A 20905-nucleotide genomic window follows, 5' to 3' on the forward strand; every position below is an offset into this window, starting at 1 on the left:
CAGTGTTGAGTCTATGGGTAGTGTTGAGTCTATGGGCAGTGTTGAGTTTATGGGCAGTGTTGAGTCTATGGGTAGTGTTGAGTCTATGGGCAGTGTTGAGTCTATGGGCAGTGTTGAGTCTATGGGTAGTGTTGAGTCTATGGGTAGTGTTGGTCTATGGGTAGTGTTGAGTCTATGAGTAGTGTTGAGTCTATGGGTAGTGCTGAGTCTATGGGTAGTGTTGAGTCTATGGGTAGTGTTGAGTCTATGGGTAGTGCTGAGTCTATGGGTAGTGTTGAGTCTATGGGTAGTGTTGAGTCTATGGGTAGTGCTGAGTCTATGGGTAGTGTTGAGTCTATGGGCAGTGTTGAGTCTATGGGCAGTGTTGAGTCTATGGGTAGTGTTGAGTCTGTGGGTAGTGTTGAGTCTATGGGTAGTGTTGAGTCTATGGGTAGTGTTGGTCTATGGGTAGTGTTGAGTCTATGAGTAGTGTTAAGTCTATGGGTAGTGCTGAGTCTATGGGTAGTATTGAGTCTATGGGTAGTATTGCGTCTAAGGGTAGTGCTGAGTCTATGGGTAGTGTTGAGTCTATGGGTAGTATTGAGTCTATGGGCAGTATTGAGTCTATGGGTAGTATTGAGATTATGGGTAGTGTTGAGTCTATGGGTAGTGTTGAGTCTATGGGTAGTGTTGAGTCTATGGGTAGTGTTGAGTCTATGGGTAGTGCTGAGTCTATGGGTAGTGTTGAGTCTATGGGCAGTGTTGAGTCTATAGGCAGTGTTGAGTCTATGGGTAGTGTTGAGTCTATGGGCAGTGTTGAGTTTATGGGCAGTGTTGAGTCTATGGGTAGTGTTGAGTCTATGGGCAGTGTTGAGTCTATGGGCAGTGTTGAGTCTATGGGTAGTGTTGAGTCTATGGGTAGTGTTGGTCTATGGGTAGTGTTGAGTCTATGAGTAGTGTTAAGTCTATGGGTAGTGCTGAGTCTATGGGTAGTGTTGAGTCTATGGGTATTGTTGAGTCTATGGGCAGTGTTGAGTGTATGAGTAGTGTTAAGTCTATGGGTAGTGCTGAGTCTATGGGTAGTGTTGAGTCTATGGGTATTGTTGAGTCTATGGGTAGTATTGAGTCTATGGGTAGTGTTGAGTCCATGGGCAGTGCTGAGTCTATGGGTAGTATTGAGTCTATGGGCAGTATTGAGTCTATGGGTAGTGCTGAGTCTATGGGTAGTGTTGAGTCTATGGGCAGTGTTGAGTCTATGGGCAGTGTTGAGTCTATGGGTAGTGTTGAGTCTGTGGGTAGTGCTGAGTCTATGGGTAGTGTTGAGTCTATGGGCAGTGTTGAGTCTATGGGCAGTGTTGAGTCTATGGGTAGTGTTGAGTCTATGGGTAGTGTTGAGTCTATGGGCAGTGTTGAGTCTATAGGCAGTGTTGAGTCTATGGGTAGTGTTGAGTCTATGGGCAGTGTTGAGTTTATGGGCAGTGTTGAGTCTATGGGTAGTGTTGAGTCTATGGGCAGTGTTGAGTCTATGGGCAGTGTTGAGTCTATGGGTAGTGTTGAGTCTATGGGTAGTGTTGGTCTATGGGTAGTGTTGAGTCTATGAGTAGTGTTGAGTCTATGGGTAGTGCTGAGTCTATGGGTAGTGTTGAGTCTATGGGTAGTGTTGAGTCTATGGGTAGTGCTGAGTCTATGGGTAGTGTTGAGTCTATGGGCAGTGTTGAGTCTATGGGCAGTGTTGAGTCTATGGGTAGTGTTGAGTCTGTGGGTAGTGCTGAGTCTATGGGTAGTGTTGAGTCTATGGGCAGTGTTGAGTCTATGGGCAGTGTTGAGTCTATGGGTAGTGTTGAGTCTATGGGCAGTGTTGAGTCTATGGGTAGTGTTGAGTTTATGGGTAGTGTTGAGCCTATGGGTAAGTGTTAGTCTATGGACAGTGTTGGGTCTATGGGTAGTGTTGAGTCTATGGGTAGTGTTGAGTCTATGGGTAGTGCTGAGTCTATGGGTAGTGTTGAGTCTATGGGCAGTGTTGAGTCTATAGGCAGTGTTGAGTCTATGGGTAGTGTTGAGTCTATGGGCAGTGTTGAGTTTATGGGCAGTGTTGAGTCTATGGGTAGTGTTGAGTCTATGGGCAGTGTTGAGTCTATGGGCAGTGTTGAGTCTATGGGTAGTGTTGAGTCTATGGGTAGTGTTGGTCTATGGGTAGTGTTGAGTCTATGAGTAGTGTTAAGTCTATGGGTAGTGCTGAGTCTATGGGTAGTGTTGAGTCTATGGGTATTGTTGAGTCTATGGGCAGTGTTGAGTCTATGAGTAGTGTTAAGTCTATGGGTAGTGCTGAGTCTATGGGTAGTGTTGAGTCTATGGGTATTGTTGAGTCTATGGGTAGTATTGCGTCTATGGGTAGTGTTGAGTCCATGGGCAGTGCTGAGTCTATGGGTAGTATTGAGTCTATGGGCAGTATTGAGTCTATGGGTAGTGCTGAGTCTATGGGTAGTGTTGAGTCTATGGGCAGTGTTGAGTCTATGGGCAGTGTTGAGTCTATGGGTAGTGTTGAGTCTGTGGGTAGTGCTGAGTCTATGGGTAGTGTTGAGTCTATGGGCAGTGTTGAGTCTATGGGCAGTGTTGAGTCTATGGGTAGTGTTGAGTCTATGGGTAGTGTTGAGTCTATGGGCAGTGTTGAGTCTATAGGCAGTGTTGAGTCTGTGGGTAGTGTTGAGTCTATGGGCAGTGTTGAGTTTATGGGCAGTGTTGAGTCTATGGGTAGTGTTGAGTCTATGGGCAGTGTTGAGTCTATGGGCAGTGTTGAGTCTATGGGTAGTGTTGAGTCTATGGGTAGTGTTGGTCTATGGGTAGTGTTGAGTCTATGAGTAGTGTTGAGTCTATGGGTAGTGCTGAGTCTATGGGTAGTGTTGAGTCTATGGGTAGTGTTGAGTCTATGGGTAGTGCTGAGTCTATGGGTAGTGTTGAGTCTATGGGCAGTGTTGAGTCTATGGGCAGTGTTGAGTCTATGGGTAGTGTTGAGTCTGTGGGTAGTGCTGAGTCTATGGGTAGTGTTGAGTCTATGGGCAGTGTTGAGTCTATGGGCAGTGTTGAGTCTATGGGTAGTGTTGAGTCTATGGGCAGTGTTGGTCTATGGGTAGTGTTGAGTCTATGAGTAGTGTTAAGTCTATGGGTAGTGCTGAGTCTATGGGTAGTGTTGAGTCTATGGGTAGTGTTGAGTCTATGGGCAGTGTTGAGTCTATGGGTAGTGTTGAGTCTATGGGCAGTGTTGAGTCTATGGGCAGTGTTGAGTCTATGGGTAGTGTTGAGTCTATGGGTAGTGCTGAGTCTATGGGTAGTGTTGAGTCTATGGGTAGTGTTGAGTCTATGGGCAGTGTTGAGTCTATGGGTAGTGTTGAGTCTATGGGCAGTGTTGAGTCTATGGGCAGTGTTGAGTCTATGGGTAGTGTTGAGTCTATGGGTAGTGTTGAGTCTATGGGCAGTGTTGAGTCTATAGGCAGTGTTGAGTCTGTGGGTAGTGTTGAGTCTATGGGCAGTGTTGAGTTTATGGGCAGTGTTGAGTCTATGGGTAGTGTTGAGTCTATGGGCAGTGTTGAGTCTATGGGCAGTGTTGAGTCTATGGGTAGTGTTGAGTCTATGGGTAGTGTTGGTCTATGGGTAGTGTTGAGTCTATGAGTAGTGTTGAGTCTATGGGTAGTGCTGAGTCTATGGGTAGTGTTGAGTCTATGGGTAGTGTTGAGTCTATGGGTAGTGCTGAGTCTATGGGTAGTGTTGAGTCTATGGGCAGTGTTGAGTCTATGGGCAGTGTTGAGTCTATGGGTAGTGTTGAGTCTGTGGGTAGTGCTGAGTCTATGGGTAGTGTTGAGTCTATGGGCAGTGTTGAGTCTATGGGCAGTGTTGAGTCTATGGGTAGTGTTGAGTCTATGGGCAGTGTTGGTCTATGGGTAGTGTTGAGTCTATGAGTAGTGTTAAGTCTATGGGTAGTGCTGAGTCTATGGGTAGTGTTGAGTCTATGGGTAGTGTTGAGTCTATGGGCAGTGTTGAGTCTATGGGTAGTGTTGAGTCTATGGGCAGTGTTGAGTCTATGGGCAGTGTTGAGTCTATGGGTAGTGTTGAGTCTATGGGTAGTGCTGAGTCTATGGGTAGTGTTGAGTCTATGGGTAGTGTTGAGTCTATGGGCAGTGTTGAGTCTATGGGTAGTGTTGAGTCTATGGGCAGTGTTGAGTCTATGGGCAGTGTTGAGTCTATGGGTAGTGTTGAGTCTATGGGTAGTGTTGGTCTATGGGTAGTGTTGAGTCTATGAGTAGTGTTAAGTCTATGGGTAGTGCTGAGTCTATGGGTAGTGTTGAGTCTATGGGTAGTGTTGAGTCTATGGGCAGTGTTGAGTCTATGGGTAGTGTTGAGTCCATGGGCAGTGCTGAGTCTATGGGCAGTGTTGAGTCTATGGGTAGTGTTGAGTCTATGGGTAGTGTTCGTCTATGGGTAGTGTTGAGTCTATGGGTAGTGTTGAGTCTATGGGTAGTGTTAGTCTATGGGTAGTGTTGAGTTTATGGGTAGTGTTGAGCCTATGGGTAAGTGTTAGTCTATGGACAGTGTTCGTCTATGGGTAGTGTTGAGTCTATGGGTAGTGTTAGTCTATGGGTAGTGTTGAGTTTATGGGTAGTGTTGAGCCTATGGGTAAGTGTTAGTCTATGGACAGTGTTGGGTCTATGGGTAGTGTTGAGTTTATGGGTAGTGTTGAGTCTATGGGTAGTGTTGAGTTTATGGGTAGTGTTGAGCCTATGGGTAAGTGTTAGTCTATGGACAGTGTTGGGTCTATGGGTAGTGTTGAGTTTATGGGTAGTGTTGAGTCTATGGGTAGTGTTGAGTTTATGGGTAGTGTTGAGTTTATGGGTAGTGTTGAGTCTATGGGTAGTGTTGAGTTTATGGGTAGTGTTGAGCCTATGGGTAAGTGTTAGTCTATGGACAGTGTTGGGTCTATGGGTAGTGTTGAGTTTATGGGTAGTGTTGAGTTTATGGGTAGTGTTAGTCTATGGGTAGTGTTGAGTTTATGGGTAGTGTTGAGTCTATGGGTAGTGTTGAGTCTATGGGTAAGTGTTAGTCTATGGACAGTGTTGGGTCTATGGGTAGTGTTCGTCTATGGACAGTATGCATGTTTGTTGTTTTTTTCGCACTGTATGTACCCAACCGTGCTAATCGGAGGTGAGAATATTCAGCATATCATTTGCCTCCATTTTAAATTAGCAATTCTTACGCGCAACGTTTCGATGCAAATATTGCTCGCATAAGATTAAATGTTTCATCAATGAATCCACTCATTGTTTCATGCCTATGGGACTGTTATGGGTCACTGCAGGAAGTTTATTTTTTATACATGTATAAAGAAAGTCAAAGTCATGCAAAGTCTGCAGGTTAATGACTCAAAATAAACATTTTAAAACAATTTTATACTATTCTAGATTTGAAGTTTTCGTGACTGCAAGGATCCATACTCTTTGGTTCGTTCGGTAAAGTCACGTAGGTATAAAATATAAAATAAATTAAATCACGACGATAAATTTGCTGTACTTTTCACACCTGATGATGATTGCTTGTGTTGCAATCGAAACGTCGTGATTTTATTTATTTTATATTTTATACCTACGTGACTTTACCGAAAGAACCAAAGAGTAATTTTATACTATTTTTATTTTACCCAGCTAAGGCCCACTGAGCTATGTAGCTCTCTTTTTCAGAAGCGACCTGGCCACAAACGATAGCTCGACGTAGTGGCTTATCATGTGGAAATTCATAGCAGCCAAATACTCGAAACGCACGTTTCTAAATGTGGAGGGGAAAACCCCACGCGACCGCGGGGAGAGAGAGAGAGAGACACGTAAACTCCAAATATACAGCAGGCGTCAGAGTCGGGATCGAACCCAGGCGAGGGAGTTAACATCTCATAGCCACCGTGGCGCCCCTTAAACGTGGGCATGGGCAGGACACGTCACGGCTAGGAGGTGCGTTGGCCGGTGGTCAGGGATAACGGGAGAGTGGCAGCCGATGAGTGGAACGCATCCGATTGCACGTCTGCCAGGGGAGACGGAGCGCTGAGCAGCGATGGCGCTTGGTGGACTTTTTTGAAGTGTCGTCTTTAGTGTTGTTGTCCTTCTCCCGCACCTCCGACGAGCACGGTTGGCTACGTACGGTGCGGAAGAAGTACAACGCACATACGCACGCACGCACGCCCGGGCACACGCGCGTGCCGGCCTTCATCCAGCGGCGGATCGAGCGTGGCGCCGACGACGGCGTGCGAAATCGCCGCGCGGGCCAATTGAAAGTCACTTTCGACGCGGCGAGCGCAAAATTAAATTAAGCGTCTGCTGCGAGCGGGGGGTTGGGAACTTTTAATAACAAAGTGGGGCCGCGCATTCATCACGGACTGGGGGTGGAAACGCGCGCGCGGCCCCCATATTCCTCCGAGCATAAGCGCTATCTCGTCCCGTTGCAGATTTCGTACCCAAAAAAAAAAAACCTCCCCAGCAAGCGTTACGCTCTTGAATTTTAATGCATTTTCAGCGGTTAATATCTCACGCGGGGCAAGCGATAGAATTATTATGCTAACATGTGAGGTAATGGAAGTGGTTTGTCTGAGTGGCTATAAGCGTGGTGTTAAGGCGGCTATTGTTATCACCTAAAGACACCGTTGCAGTGTTTGCAACAACACCAAAAAAAAACGGACGAAACATGCAACACGTTGAGGGGAGGAAAAAAAATATCAAAATGTACACGTCGGGTGTTTTTACTTTTAGTACTGCATTAAATAAAACATTACATAAAGGGGGGACGGTGGACGAGTGGGGGGGAGGGGAATATTCAAATTATGAACCACGGTCAAATGGAACGAGATAATGCCTCGTGGAGGTGAAGTGACCGCGATGTTCAATGACTGCAACCGCAATTCCCTTGCTATAATTGCCACCTTTCAACTTGGCTTGCCAAGATGCCGACACAGTTCGAGTGTCGCTGCTACGGTTTGGCCGGAGGGACGCTAAGTGATATTGCGCCAAAGTCTATTCCGTTACTTTGTCTAGTTTGTGGCTAGCTTTCTGTCTGTCTGTTGGGTTTTTCTTTCCCTCCCCGCCCCCAACCATGAAAAAGAAGCGCGGTCAATTGCCCCCGCGCTGCCGGAGTCTGAATCGGCCAAACAGCCGTCACCAAATTGTCTTGAACGATCGGAAGACTCCCACAGGCTGTACCGTCTAGTGACAGCGTTCGTGAGGTTCAGGGCTAGCGTTTAGGGTTACGATCACAATCGCGGCCACACGATTCGGGGTGACAAGAAGCACGGCTGTGCCGCGGTTGGGCACGCTGCGCTTGCGACCCCAGAGTTTCGCCCGTTCAATTTGATCTGCTGAAGCGACGGTTGCACAAAAAAAGAAATGAATGGGCAATGTCTGCGTAAATCCACCGCACCGCCCCGAGTTCACGCAGCGGTGGCATTGGGTGCACGCTGCAGCCAGTCGATCGGCGAGCCGCGCGTGGTGGGGTGAGGTGTGGGTAACTCCCATCACTTTGATGATTTATCACCAACAGCGGCAAGGCCCCTGAAACCACTGGAACAAACAATTGTATTCCTGAATATCATCGATTACTGATATGCGCATGTCTCTCCCTTGCGATTCATCATATCATTACTGCATTGGTAAAATCTAATGTATTTATCATCGTCAGCCATGGTTGCATTTACTGCTGGATTAAGGTCACCGCAAGGCATTCCCCATCTGTCACAATCGCCCGAAGCCATGATCCACCCAGCTGTATCTCCTCGTAGGACGATCTCTCTCCAATACGTTCAATTCCTGGGCTGTTAGCCCCACCACTGTTGTTGACCTTCAGCCAAATAATTCCTGTTTTTTGTGACGCGTTGCGTCAAGGCCCACTCTGCATATAAAATGAATGCGAACGGCGTTTGAAAGAAATGCCTCTTTTATGTTACCCAAAAATTACTTGAGGTCCACCAAACACAGGCTGCATGCAAAATGAACCGTGCGTTACGTATGGGTGGCCAGGTCTGGTAAACAAGCCCTCCCCATAGGTGCGTGTTTCCATGCATCCGGGCCCCCGCCAGTCATTCAGACGTGTGTCTGGCAAGCCGCGCCTTATTCTTCGCCCGCAGGTGTTTAGCTCTGCACATTTCCAGCGATGCAGTTTCACGAGCGCCCGCGGTGCGTACACACGCTGGTACACACGCGCTCGCCACGTCTGCGATTTATCGGGAAGCTACCATTGATTTATCGGGAAGTGGCGGTGGATTGACCGTGGCTCGCGATGATGACAGGGGTGGCTTTCGCGGGGGCGGGTTATGAAATTTTAAAAGGCAATTTGGAAACTTATTTTCGAATTGTTCGGATTTATTTTGATGTGCAAATGCAGCATAGTCTACGTGCCAACGAAGGTCAGGGATGGAGAGCGCGTGACAAAATCAAGCGATGCCACATTTTCGTATAAATCCGAAAAAAAACATTCCCTCCGGATAATACGAAAATGTAATTTCTAGGCCCGAATTTTCAGAGAATTTTTTCCTTCGGATTTACCCCAAATTCGGTGCGTATCCAAATGAAATAATACATGTTGAACTTCTTTCGCTCCGTACAAAGCCACCCATGCTAATCGGAGGTACGTTTATAATAAATCATGTATAATAAGTGTACACGTCCAGCCCTTTTGTCAATCAGCTGCTAGATGAGGGCCTCCCCACGCCGTGCGGGTCGTGGGGGATGTGATTTCACAGCGCATTGCAGAGACTCTTTTCTGGAACAGGACCCAACCGTTCAGAGTTCCTGTTCAACTAAATCCTCTCGCCGTCTTTCTCCTCACCGGGGGATGACATTATTTTTGGAATGGCGAACCGTTCCTGAGTTTTTAAGCCACGATCGATCACACGTCTGTTCAAGACCCTGAAAGTAATAAATAAAAACCTAACCTTCGGGGTGGGGTTCAGACCCAAAATATATGTGACAAACACGGGGACAAATAAACTATTAATTCCCACGACCTGGTGCACCCATTGATCTCTGGACTGTTAGCCCTAGACCCTTGTCGCCCACTGCCGTGCACATACACACAGAGTGCAATAACAATTGCAAGAGAAAATGCTCGCTCCAACACACACACACACGCGCGCTAAAACAAAGACAAAGATCCCCCCGTATAACCTTATTAGACTGTTGGGGCAAGTGCTCTTTGCGAGCACCTATGAAGGCTGGCATGGCAGACGAGGGGGTGGGTGGCCAGCATCACACCCGGCCGCCTTTGTCTCCCCAGTGGCGATGTTTACACCCAGGTACTCAGATATTCGTCACCGATGTTGGCCATTGAGCGGGAATCGAACTCGGGTGACCGGATCCGCTATGCTACCGCTCCCCACGGCGCGCACGCACACACACGCACAGAGCAAGGGAGTCCCAACGGTGCGGGCCTGGCGCTGTGAACACGGCAACTGAATTGCAGCTCGTACTGGAGTATCCTGAGTGGGTGGCTCGGTGAGCTCCAGGGTGTAGGTGTCAGAGCAATGAGCTGTCAAGCTGGATTTCATGAGTTCAAGTTCAGGTTTCTGCTTGCCTATCTCTCACTCGCTCTCTCTCTCTCACTACCTCTCTCTCGAGCTTGTTCTCACGCTTGCTATCTATTTGTCCCTTTCTCTCTCTCTCACTCTATCGCTTGTTATCTCTAGCCTCTTCTTGCTCACTCTCTGACTCACTTTCTCTCTTGCTCACTTTTCTCACTCTCACGCTCACCCTTTCTCTCTCTCTCTGGCCCTCGCTTTTCTGCTGTGTCTATTGCTCTTGCTCGTTATCTCTGTCTCGCTCGCTCGCTCACTCTCTCGCTCTGTCCCACTCTCTGTTGGTCTCTCAGGAGGTTCACATTACTGGATTTGGAGCAATGAGCCAGCACCACTGAAAAGTCAGGATGGAATCCACGCAGATGTCCTTGATTAAACCAGGCTGTGTTGTAGTTTGCAGACTTGGGGGTTAATTACGCTCATAATAGTTGCATTTGATCATTTGCAGTCACCGCCATCGTCGTCATCAGCCGTGGTCAATCCACTGCTGGATGAAGGCCCTCTCTATGCCGCTGCCATCTCTCACGATTCTTTCTGCGGCGTCGCAACAATTGTGACTGTAATTGGAGCCCGCAATTACTGGCCACCGCTGTACAAATTGTATTTTTTTTTCATCACGGAACCCCATGTCCCGCAAGTATGCATGGAAACGACGCGTCGAATCGCCGACTAAAATCCATTCCCGTGTTGACGTTACACCCTGATGGATTGCGTGCGCGAGCATCCTAATCCGGTGTTGGTGGTGGTTCTGCACGGCTCGTGGAAGGGAAGTTGTTGTTGTTGACCGTGCGCGAGGTTTAATGGAGGGAACAAAACTTACAGGGGACGAGAGATGGGCAAAACCACGAGACGTCATAAAAAAACGTCTTAAGTCTCGCTTACACATCCGGTCACGGTCCAGAAATCGTAACAAATTCATCGGATGTCTGGGCGGTTGTGTGACTTTTTACATATATATAAAAGTCGGAAGTGCAGTGGCGGTTCGATGGTCTCAGCATGGTCACCAGTCACTCTCAGACAGCGGGGGGTTACCGTGAAGTTCATTTAAATTAACATATTTTTTTATCAAGGGGAGTAAGTGTAATTTATATTCGATCTTCCCAACCCAAATATTTTGTTCTAACTGCCACGCCTGGCATCGGTGCACTACGATGTTACGCCATTGTTGTTCGCAGCAGCGTGCTGATAAGCTCAGCATGTGATTGGATTACATTAGTCACGTGCTCTGCCTGATTTAAGAGTTGCCTGTGATTGGACGGAATCCATCACACGCTCCGTGCGCTTTGTGCGTCATGTTCGAACGAGTCGTGTTCTTTGATTTGTGTTGTTATTTGTGTTTACAGTAGCCTGCTGATGTCGAGTTAGCGGTGATTGAACGGCATCCATCATGGGTATATCTTAACCGTGTGTCTTTCTCTCATTCGCTGTCCTAATTTGTTCGTAAAAGCTTCAACAGTTTGTTTTTATCACGATCGTACAATGGATGCGATAGTCGGAAGGGCGTTATCAAGCCTGTTGATTTCACCCACAAATATATATTGTGTAAAGCAGCACTCTTTTGAACAAAATCGTTCAATGGATACCCGGTAAGATGCAATCAAAAACTATTTCGCACAATTCAACCAGGAATAAAACGCGAATTGCTTGAGAAAAGACACCGCGAAACCACTCCGACAGCACTGGACGTTGGAGAGAAAGTCTTAAGGCTGGCTCTGAGTGCAGTGGATTAGCAAAGTGGCGAGTGTTGAAGTGCGTTGGGGCGTGCAACACGGCCTTGCATCGTTCTACGTGATCCCCAGCAGTGAAAATCGGATATAATGGAAGAAGATAGTTGTATCTTCATTTGTCGTAAAGAAATCGAAGTTGGTGTGTACCAACGGTAATTTTGTGTGTGTGTGCGTTAAAGTCGAGTGCGTGTGTGCGCTGTAGGTTGTAAGATGATTTTTATTGAAACCCGCAAATCAGTCATGAAGATGCGCGATTGCGCCACCACATCCATGCAATTAAAAGGGGCAGCGACGCGGGAGATTTGTTTTTATTGCCCGGTTAAATTTTGTTTTAATAAATGAGGCCGGATGCCTCCAGTGGGCATGCAACAGGCAAACGGAAGCTACGCTTGCTGCTACTGGAGACACACAGGAGGCAGGGCGAGATCATAACCCAGAATCAGAATATGTATTTATACTGCAGGAATCTGATGAGCTATTAAACCATATTTTTTCGAGATGTCCAGTAGGGGCACAGGGTAAGAACGTTACAACAACAAACAGTACACAGACACGATAGTAGGGCAAAGTACAAGGCAGGTAAACAAATCATCCAACACACAAACATATACAACTAAACCATCCCCATCCTGCCTGCAGGCAAAGCCCACTGGCCACAAATGATAGCTCAACAAAGTGGCCCATCATTTGGACATTAAACCACCAAAACAAACCTAAATAATCTCAAAGAACGTTCCCAACTCATTACCCACTGAACAAAAATAAACCCTTCCAACCACCTCTTACCCCAAAGCTGGATCACAAACTATGTTGGGGGGGGGAGGAAAGGCCAAAAAAAAAACAACCCCGATTCTTAGAAAGCACCAGAGCTTAGCTCTGGGATGAGCTGCCGGGTCCGTGCCTCGTGTTGTCCAGCACCGCGCCCGACGTTTCGCGCCGAGCATTCCGCTCGGCTCCTGAAGGAAGGTGCCCAGCACGCAGCGGAGGGGAATCGTCGGGCGTCCAGCCGGGGCAACGCGTGGCACGAGCCCGGCAAAGACGCACCGGAGAGGAGCCGCCGCGCGGTCATAACGCAGCACCGTTGTTCGTGAAACGTCGCAGCTCGGTCCAGTAATAGACTCCACGTGGCTATCTTCTCACCTCCCATGAGCTGCTGCACCCGCCCCCCCCCCCCCCCCGCTAATGTTTTCAAGCAGATGGCAGCACAGTAATGGAATTCTTCAACGTATCCGTGCGTGGCTTTAGGTGTTACCCCCTCATAGGCGCTGGCTTTTTCCAGATAATCTGCTTTCTTCCCACGAGACATACATTCATAATTAAACTCTTACGAAACAAAGTAGTTCTTAAAAAAAATCAGCGAGGCTTTCCCGAATGTATTTCCTGAAGAAGCTTCCGGAACGTAGAGCGAAACGTCGGACAACACGCGCTATACCCCGAAGACACGCCGGAGTGCCGTCCAGCGCAGCTGCGAAATCCTACGCAAAGAAGGCCTTGTAATTATTGTTTGTGCAGCGCACACAATCATTCACACGTGAACACTCCACTTTGACTCATCCGCTCATGGCCATTGTCTCTTGTCACCTCCCACGATCCCAGATTACAGACGACGTGGTGGTCTCTTCAGCCGAGTGCCCCTCTGACGACGAGGACCTTGAAGAGTGTCAGCCCAGCTCAGGTGAGACGTGGTGCTCGCCACACCACCCGCCCCAGCGCATGCGCCGTGATAACCTCGCGGCGGTGAGACGTGAACTCCCTCGCCTGGTCCCCCTTCCTCCCCGCCACCACTTTTGTTCCCTTCACTTTCGCTCCTCTCCCTTGGCCTTCCCCTTCCCCATGTTAAAGAATAAACACAACTACGCTGCCACTCACGGTCCCTGCGTGAGTGGGGCAGAGAGGCCAATCACCTCCCCTTCCCAGCACCCAGGAGCACTCAGTTCCGTCTTTGTTCTGCGACATTTCTGTACTCCCCCCACCACCACCACAACTTTGTTACGGTTTGTGACTTGCACCGCGTGCTTGTCAAAATATTACACTTTTAAAAAAAATGACCTCGCCTGGTGTGCAGGAGGTCGTGGGTTCGATCCCGATGCTGACGCCTGTTTAAGCGTTTCTCTTTCCCCGTGGTCGCGTGGATTTTTCTCCGGGTGTCCCGGTTTTTCCCCTCCACATTTAGAATCAACATCACGCGTTTTAGAGTATTAGGTTGCTAGACATGTCCACGTGATAAGCCACTTTGTTGAGCTATCATTTGTGGCCAGGTCGCATCTGAAAAAGAGCTACACAGCTCAGTGGGCCTTAACTGGTCAAATAAACATGATTTTTTTTTACAGTTGTATACGTGTTGCCTGACAGCACGTGCGCCAGCAGTCTTGTGTAGGCTACACGGGCGATCTTTGCCTTTGTGCGCGGTGCTTGCTGTTGTTGATGCGCGGCGGGGATATCTCGGAAGTCACGTGGCTGCTCCAATCACAAGGAGGAGGCGCGTGCCGTCACACCGAACACACCTGCCGCGCCATGTGTTGCAAGCCCTCTGGAAGCTTGCGAGCATACGGGCGATTCCACGGTAACAGAACTACGAGACCGACGCCAGTCGTATTAGAGACGGGTGGTGAAATGTCATGGGGGCGGGGGTTGTGTAACAGCGCCAAATCCTGCGATGCAAGAACGTTTGGGTAAAACGCACTGAAATCCTAAATGGTTGCTCCTGGCGTGTGACAACGTTGCGAGTGTCAAGGTCTGCGCCGCGTTTCCCTAATTCCGATGCCGTGGCATCGGGCGCGTTGAGAGCATTGCGTTCGTGAACGAGGCATCACCCCGCTGATGGAAAGGAGGATTCTTCAGCTCACGGCACGCACGGTCCGAAGGGCGTAATTTATCAGCAAACGTCTTCGAGGTGGTTCGTTGACTTGAGTAAGGCATGTGAGAGTAGTCGCCATGGCCGTCGCGAGAGGTACACTTGATGTGTTGTGCCGGGCGGGGAGATATTTTGCGGGAGGCGGTGGAGGGGTTACTCGTTCCACCCCGAGCGTGCGGTTATATCCAGTGTGCAGATTTAGCGCAACGCGCACCGTACAACAATCAGCAGCCAGACTTGGCCAAGATCATAATTATACGCCAAGACAAAGACCCACGGAACGCACGCAGTTACTGACAAACAAATCAAATCATGAGTGCATTTTGTAACTGTGCCATGTATTGCAGCGCAATGGATATAGCACGTGGTTCGGTTTGCAATAGTTTTGCCATAGGTGGGCGATCTTTGCTTTTATATTTCCTCATGTTAGGTTCGGCAAAATTTGGATCTTGACGCCGGCAAAAACCACGTGGCTAATCTTTTTTTGGTGTGTTTGTTTAGTTATCGAATTGCATCAAACTTGGTGTTTGAACGTGTGCTGTGGAGCAGACGGTGGCGCGTTTTACGGTCGATACAAATTTTGCGAGATTTGTCCGAACCAGCACGGCCGTGGGGGGTTTCAAGCCGCGAAACCCCCCACGACGATGCCCCCTCTCGAGCAAAGTCGTCACCCCACCCCCCACCCCCTGGTACATAGCGCTCCAATCCCCCGCGTTGCCTCGCGAAAAAGTAATGAATGCTTATTGACAAAATGGCAAGAGGGGTGGTGGTTTTGTTTGTTGTTGTTGTTGTTAAGTTAACAAAAAAATATTATCTTTCTTCGTTTGCCACGGTGTTTTTTTTCTCTCTCTCTCTCTCATTATTCCTGCAAAGAAAATGTTTTTCGCAAAAAAAGATCCGCCGCTGTATTTGAAGGGATTGATCCGGAGGCCCTTCATGTCATCCTCTATTTCGCAGGAGGAAAAGGCACAATAAGATCTCCTGGGGTGGGCTCGATGCTTTATTGTTTCATGTGACCCGCCGTAACTTTCCCCGCCTTGAGCGCCAGTGCAAATATTATTCAACGAGCAAAAATAAATGTATTTGGGGGGGGGAGGGGGTGGTGGGGGTAAGTTTTTTTACGTGACATCCAATCCTCACTGATTCGTGCCACTTGAGACGTTTATTGTTCTTCAAACAAAAGTGAAATCATCTCTCTCTTGCTCTCTCTCTCTGGGTGTAAAAAAAGAGAAATAGAAGAACAAGCAGTTTATAGGGAAGACAGACAGAGAGCGAGCGTCCCCCGTGTGTGTGTGTGTTCCTGCTGCACCCTACCCTGGCACTTGTGCGATGGGAGCGCAGAGGCTGTCTGCCGCAAGGCTGCCAATTCACGCTCCACTCCCAAACTGCTCGGCATCTGCTAAACGCACAGCATCTGAGAGATATGCCCTTTACGGAATCGTTTTGAATGTTCGTGCCGTATATATGTTAATGGCGGGCGTAGGAGGAAATGCACACATCGGAACGAAATATAAATCAGTTGTGGATATTGGCGGTGAAATATTGAGTATTTCTTTTATGTTAGGGGTATGCAGTTGATCATCGATTATCCGGCACTGCGCGATTTTCTGGCCTCCAACATTATCCGGCGGTCCCGGACCGGCAAAACCGCTCCAAAAGCTGTGCCCAGTCCGGCTATTGGCACCGTGTGGGTGACAAAAAAAAATAGCTGTGGTTGATTTCAACGTCAAATATTATATAGAGTACATCATGCACTACATATAACTTAAACAATGAAAATACCGCACGTATGTACACATTGCCCCATGCAGAGTCTTCGCGATTGGAGTGGTAAGTACAGTAAATACAGTCACTTTTAAAAGGTTATTTAATGTCTATTTGTATGATTGTGTGTGCCAATTAAACTAGATTGAAAACACGCAAAAACATAATGTCATCCAAGAATGTGCAAAAATAATCTATTTTAAATCATGATGATTGGAGATTATCCGGCGTTTTTGGAAATCCGGCTTGCCCTCTCCGAAGCCGCCGGGATAATCGATTATCTCCTCTAGTTGTGTAACACCGTTGCTGATCACAGACCCCAAACAAGGCCCAGAATCGTCGAGCTGCGAGCAAACAAACGGCACTATGAGTGGAAGTTGAAATAGATAAGGGCTTAAAGCGTTTTATGTTTAATTGAGCAAAGGTGTATAATTGGAAGCTTGGAAAAAAAGAGGCGACAGGAAGAGTGAACTTGAGAGTGGGGTGGTTGTGAGGGGAAGATGCCGACAGAGAAGCGTTGTGTCCTGCAGCGGTCGTGCTAGTGAATCCGAATAATAATCTTGATTTAGACTGCAGGAGGCAATCCGATGAGCTGTGAAGTTCTTTTTCACGGATGTCCACTCAAGGCACAGGGTCAGAACGTTACAACAACAAACAGTACAAACAAAACACACGATAGGAGTACAAAACATAGGAAAAGAAAGCAAGTCACTAAGTGACATATAGATAAACCATATAAGGACAAATTGCAAAGGTAGACAATTTCCTGCCCATGTTTCAACAATAAATGCAAAGCTCGGGAAAGGCAGCAAATCAACAAAAACAACAGTCCCAGATCACGGCAGGACAACGCACAATCCCCCAATAGCATTGCAACGTTCAAAAGTGTCTGGGCAGAGTGCGAGCTGTCGATGAGAAGACCTGGGGGGGGGCGGGAGGGGGGGTCCATCGCATGGGAGGAAGAGTCAATGAGTGAAGTTCACGCGAATAATCACGCGTCACTTAATGAGACCACAGCTACTGCTGGGTATCCCTCCGTCGTCGGCCGATGCCTCCTCCTGTTTTTGTCAAATTGGCAGTCAAAACAATATGCCAAGCCCACATTTGGCACAAAATCACGCACACATCTGTTTGGCACCGTAATTACACGAGCTCATTTTGGTCTCTGGCTCAACAGCTGCCGGATTACCGGTGGGCATTTATGATAGAGATGATGAGTGCGTTAATGATAATCGCAACCCTCTGTCCATCCACTGCTGGATGAAGACCTCCCCTCGCCGTGTCGGCCATGGCAGTTATGGGAGCTGCTCTACCATACTTCATGATAGGTTGATAATTGGGTCTCGTAGTGGTGTGGTGGGGACCAGAACTTGGTGAAGCGATGTATCCACGAGATAACCAACCCGGTTGAGCTGAGTTCAGTTTCCCAGCGACTGCCAGCATCAGCGGTGAGCAACTGTCTGCACCAGCCCTGGCTTCCCCGTACCTCCCTTTAACAAACCCAGAGTGACCACTGTGACTGTCCTGTCCCGTCAACCAACCATCGGGAGCAACGTGGCGCGGGGGATCCGTCATCCAGCAGTGGAAAAAAGGGAGATCGGTGTGTTTTAGGATAGTAAAAAAAACTAAACTGAGAAAGAGTAACTTAATTATTATAATACTTATGATTAATTCCTTTACCTGGGAGGGCTTTGATGGTCCTTAAAGACTTTTTTTCAGGGGGAATGTCCTGCTTGAAATATTTGTTGAGTTCTCCTTTTAGTATTTTATCCACGTGGTGTGAAAACCGGAGTTCACTGAAGACGCGTATATATGTACGTACGTACGTTGAACTTGTTTCGCACCGTACGTAGCCAACCGTGCTAATCGGAGGTGCGGGGGAAGGACAACAAACTAGTCAAAAAACGCAGTTATAAAGAAATGCGTTTTCAATTTATAGTTTTTTTAAGTTCATAGCTCTATTGGCTTCTTAATATCGGAAGGAAGAGCGTTCCAGACGGCCACAGAAGCACATCTGAAAGGACGTGATGCTGTGATCATCTTTGTTCGATGGCTAGCCAAAAGCCGCTTTTGTATAAGCTCATGTGAAACGTTGGTTAATTCAGCAAGCCAAACTGTGCAAACAGTACAGGAATTTAATAAACAATACAAACAAGATGGTAAAAATAAGACGAAATAATGTATTCACACAGCCCCTCTGGAGGGCATTTTTGGCCTACTCTCTCACGCTGACCAAACGTCTTGGAAAAGAAGTACCCACACGTGACCCACCACGCACACGACCTCTACCGGTCGACTGACGGTGGTGCTCCTCATTCATTGTCGGAACGGAACTGCCGACCGCACGTCGTCACAAATCATCGCCGTGTTGGAGTTTGTGTATCGTGCACGTGCATCGTGAGATAACCACGGCCAACGAACGCAGGTGCGCCGGACATTATCGGACATCTGTGGAAAAGAGCTTCGCAGCTCGTCGGATTTCTCCCGGGCAAATAAAGATTCGGATTGCGATAAAGATCCCTGCGATGGCCCAAATTTAGTGCTCGGCACGATCTACAGCACGCGGCGGATAAAGAGTATCGTTATCATCATCGTCGTCATCGTCGTCGCGATCCATGGGCAGATATCCCGTAGGTGTCCACTGCTCATCGCATCTCTTGTTTCCACTTTCCTCCGTCTATTGTGCCAACATGCTCAAGTAATGGCTACATCTTTCTGGCACCAATCTCTTACGATGTCATCGTCAATCCATTCTCTGTTGGGTCTTCCTCTCTTTCCGTACGCTTCCATTTTTCCGACACAACACACTTTGAATGTTCCCGTTCTTGTCCATCCTACATACGTGTCCAAATAGTGCCGGTTCGCTCCTCGTCACCGCCTGCCTGCATCAGGTCTTCTTTTTGTTTTTCTTATATCTACGTCGGTCGCCCTTTGGGTCCAGCCTGAGACGCAGCGGTGTCCTTCTGTAGCAATCCATTTCAAGCGCCAATATCTGGTCTCTATCAAGTCTTTTTTAACGTCCAACTCTCGCAGGCAGTGCAAAGCTGTACTGAGCATGCATGTTCTTAAGATGAAGGGCATAGCAATGTCTCATTTATGCACGGGAAAAGGAGGCTATGTTTGAATTAATTATGCAACCGCTTGCAATCACGACGGCACGTCGCCCCAAGCTGCACTCGGCATATGCGGAGGCACTTCAACAACAACAACAATCTTAGGTGATAATAGATGCAAATAAACATGTTTGTATGATTCGTATACACCCCCGCCTCCACCCGGCCTCCCCCTTACCACACCGTTCGAAAATAAACGAGCGCAAAATGCTAACCGCCGTAAGTCAACAGCTGAAACTGACGACGACGTTGTCATTAATTTTTGAGAGGTCATTTTCGATCAAACAATTTTCTTGTGCCTGGTGTGTTAACAATGCTTTTTTTTTGTTTTCATATGGCCACAATATCTCCCTCCCGTCCACCGGCATCACCGTTGCTCGTCTATTACTTAAGACCGAAACGGGAGGAATTCTCCACAATTCTGGCCATCGCCTGATGCAGCTGGTTGTTGTAATCACCAGCGGAACGTCACTGCACTCGAGTTGTAAATGCTGTGGGTTTACTCTCCAACACAGACCGGTGTGCCGAAGTAGTAACTAATTGGCACGTTTTGTTCACGTGATAAACCTTACCAATTGGCTGCATCGGGCGGTGGCGGGCTCAACGACACACATTTATATTTACGCGATCTAACCCAAAAAGAAAAACTTTGTTATGGATTGGCACGGCAGCTGTAACGATGGTGCAACGTTGTTTTTGTCCAACCAGCAGCATCAACGAAGTTAGCCAATCAGCAGGGTCGCGTGCAGTGGGGTGTCCTCCCAACTCTTCCTAGACGTCCAGCGTGGAAGAAGAGTAGGCCAAAACCACCTGCTAGATGGAGCGTGCGGCACTCTCTCTGTTTGCGTCCTCGAATTGGGGAAGTCCTTCGGGCAACAAGGGGTGTGAGCAAGCCATTGCAGGGCTGCGCCTGCACCTTTTCGTTGACATTCCGACTGTGCTGGTGGCATCGGTGTCACGGAGATGGAGACATTGACGCCGGGAACTCCGGTGAGAGCAATGCATCACCCACCCCCCCCCCCCCCCCCCCGTTTGTCGAATGGCCGTGTTGCGAGGTGGCTAAGTAGAACTACTCCTGAAAGTCACTTATAAAGATGTCTTTATCCACACAAGGGAGAGACATTTGCATTATCCCTGCCATTATTTTTTTAAGTCTCAGAGCTTGGAATTCGGCCAAATTAGTTGAAAAATCTCATTTAATGTGATGGGGGGGGGGGGGTTGTGCAGTCATTGGTGACTGGACTGAGAATATCAACGACATCTTATCAACTCGCCACACTTGAGAACCCAGTTTATGCACGGGTGGCCGTACACACTTAAGCCCAGATTCTCAGGAGTGTCAGCTTAATTATTCTCAATCCCTGAGACGCTCGGCCACATACGTCTGCCGTGTCTCATTTAGCGTGTATTTTTGTTGTTGTTGTTAGCCGCCTGAACAAATTGATGCGGGTAGCAAGTTAGTGCGGCCGCGGTCCAACCAAATGGTAGAGGCTTTGCCTTCCTACCACCTTCCGGGGGGGGGGTGCCTTAAAAAGTGTGCCATTCGTGGACCCCTCCGGGCAATCTAAAAAAAAATCTGCGAAAAGCAACTGCAATTGATTGGTATAAATGTGTTAGCAGCGCGCGAGTGAGGGAGTGAGTATTGAGCAGAATTGCTTATGACGGGGCCCGGTGTTGACGAAGACAATTTATGGAAAGCTCTGCTGGGGAGGGCCCGGGGCGTGGAATAGATGAGGTCTGATTGGATGAGGTCTGATTGGACGATGGATGAGGTCTGATTGGACGAGGTCTGATTGGACGATGGATGAGGTCTACTGGACGAGGTCTGAATGGATGAAGTCTAAATGGATGATGGATGAGGTCTGATTGGACG

The 20905-nt window shown here is 48.1% G+C and overlaps 1 protein-coding gene across 1 annotated transcript in view; it reads left to right on the forward strand.

Moving 5' to 3' along the window:
- LOC116954021 (neurexin-1-beta-like) overlaps positions 1 to 20905 on the forward strand; it is a 558784-nt gene that overhangs the window by 517346 nt on the left and 20533 nt on the right. The window contains exon 6 of the mRNA XM_032974412.2: positions 12898 to 12976. Coding sequence (XP_032830303.1) covers positions 12898 to 12976 — 79 coding nt within the window. The remainder of the gene's footprint in view (positions 1 to 12897; positions 12977 to 20905) is intronic.

Source organism: Petromyzon marinus, chromosome 53, assembly GCF_048934315.1.
Source record: "Petromyzon marinus isolate PM22_M1 ecotype Great Lakes invasive population chromosome 53, UKy_Petmar_22M1.pri1.0, whole genome shotgun sequence".
NCBI lineage: Eukaryota > Metazoa > Chordata > Hyperoartia > Petromyzontiformes > Petromyzontidae > Petromyzon > Petromyzon marinus.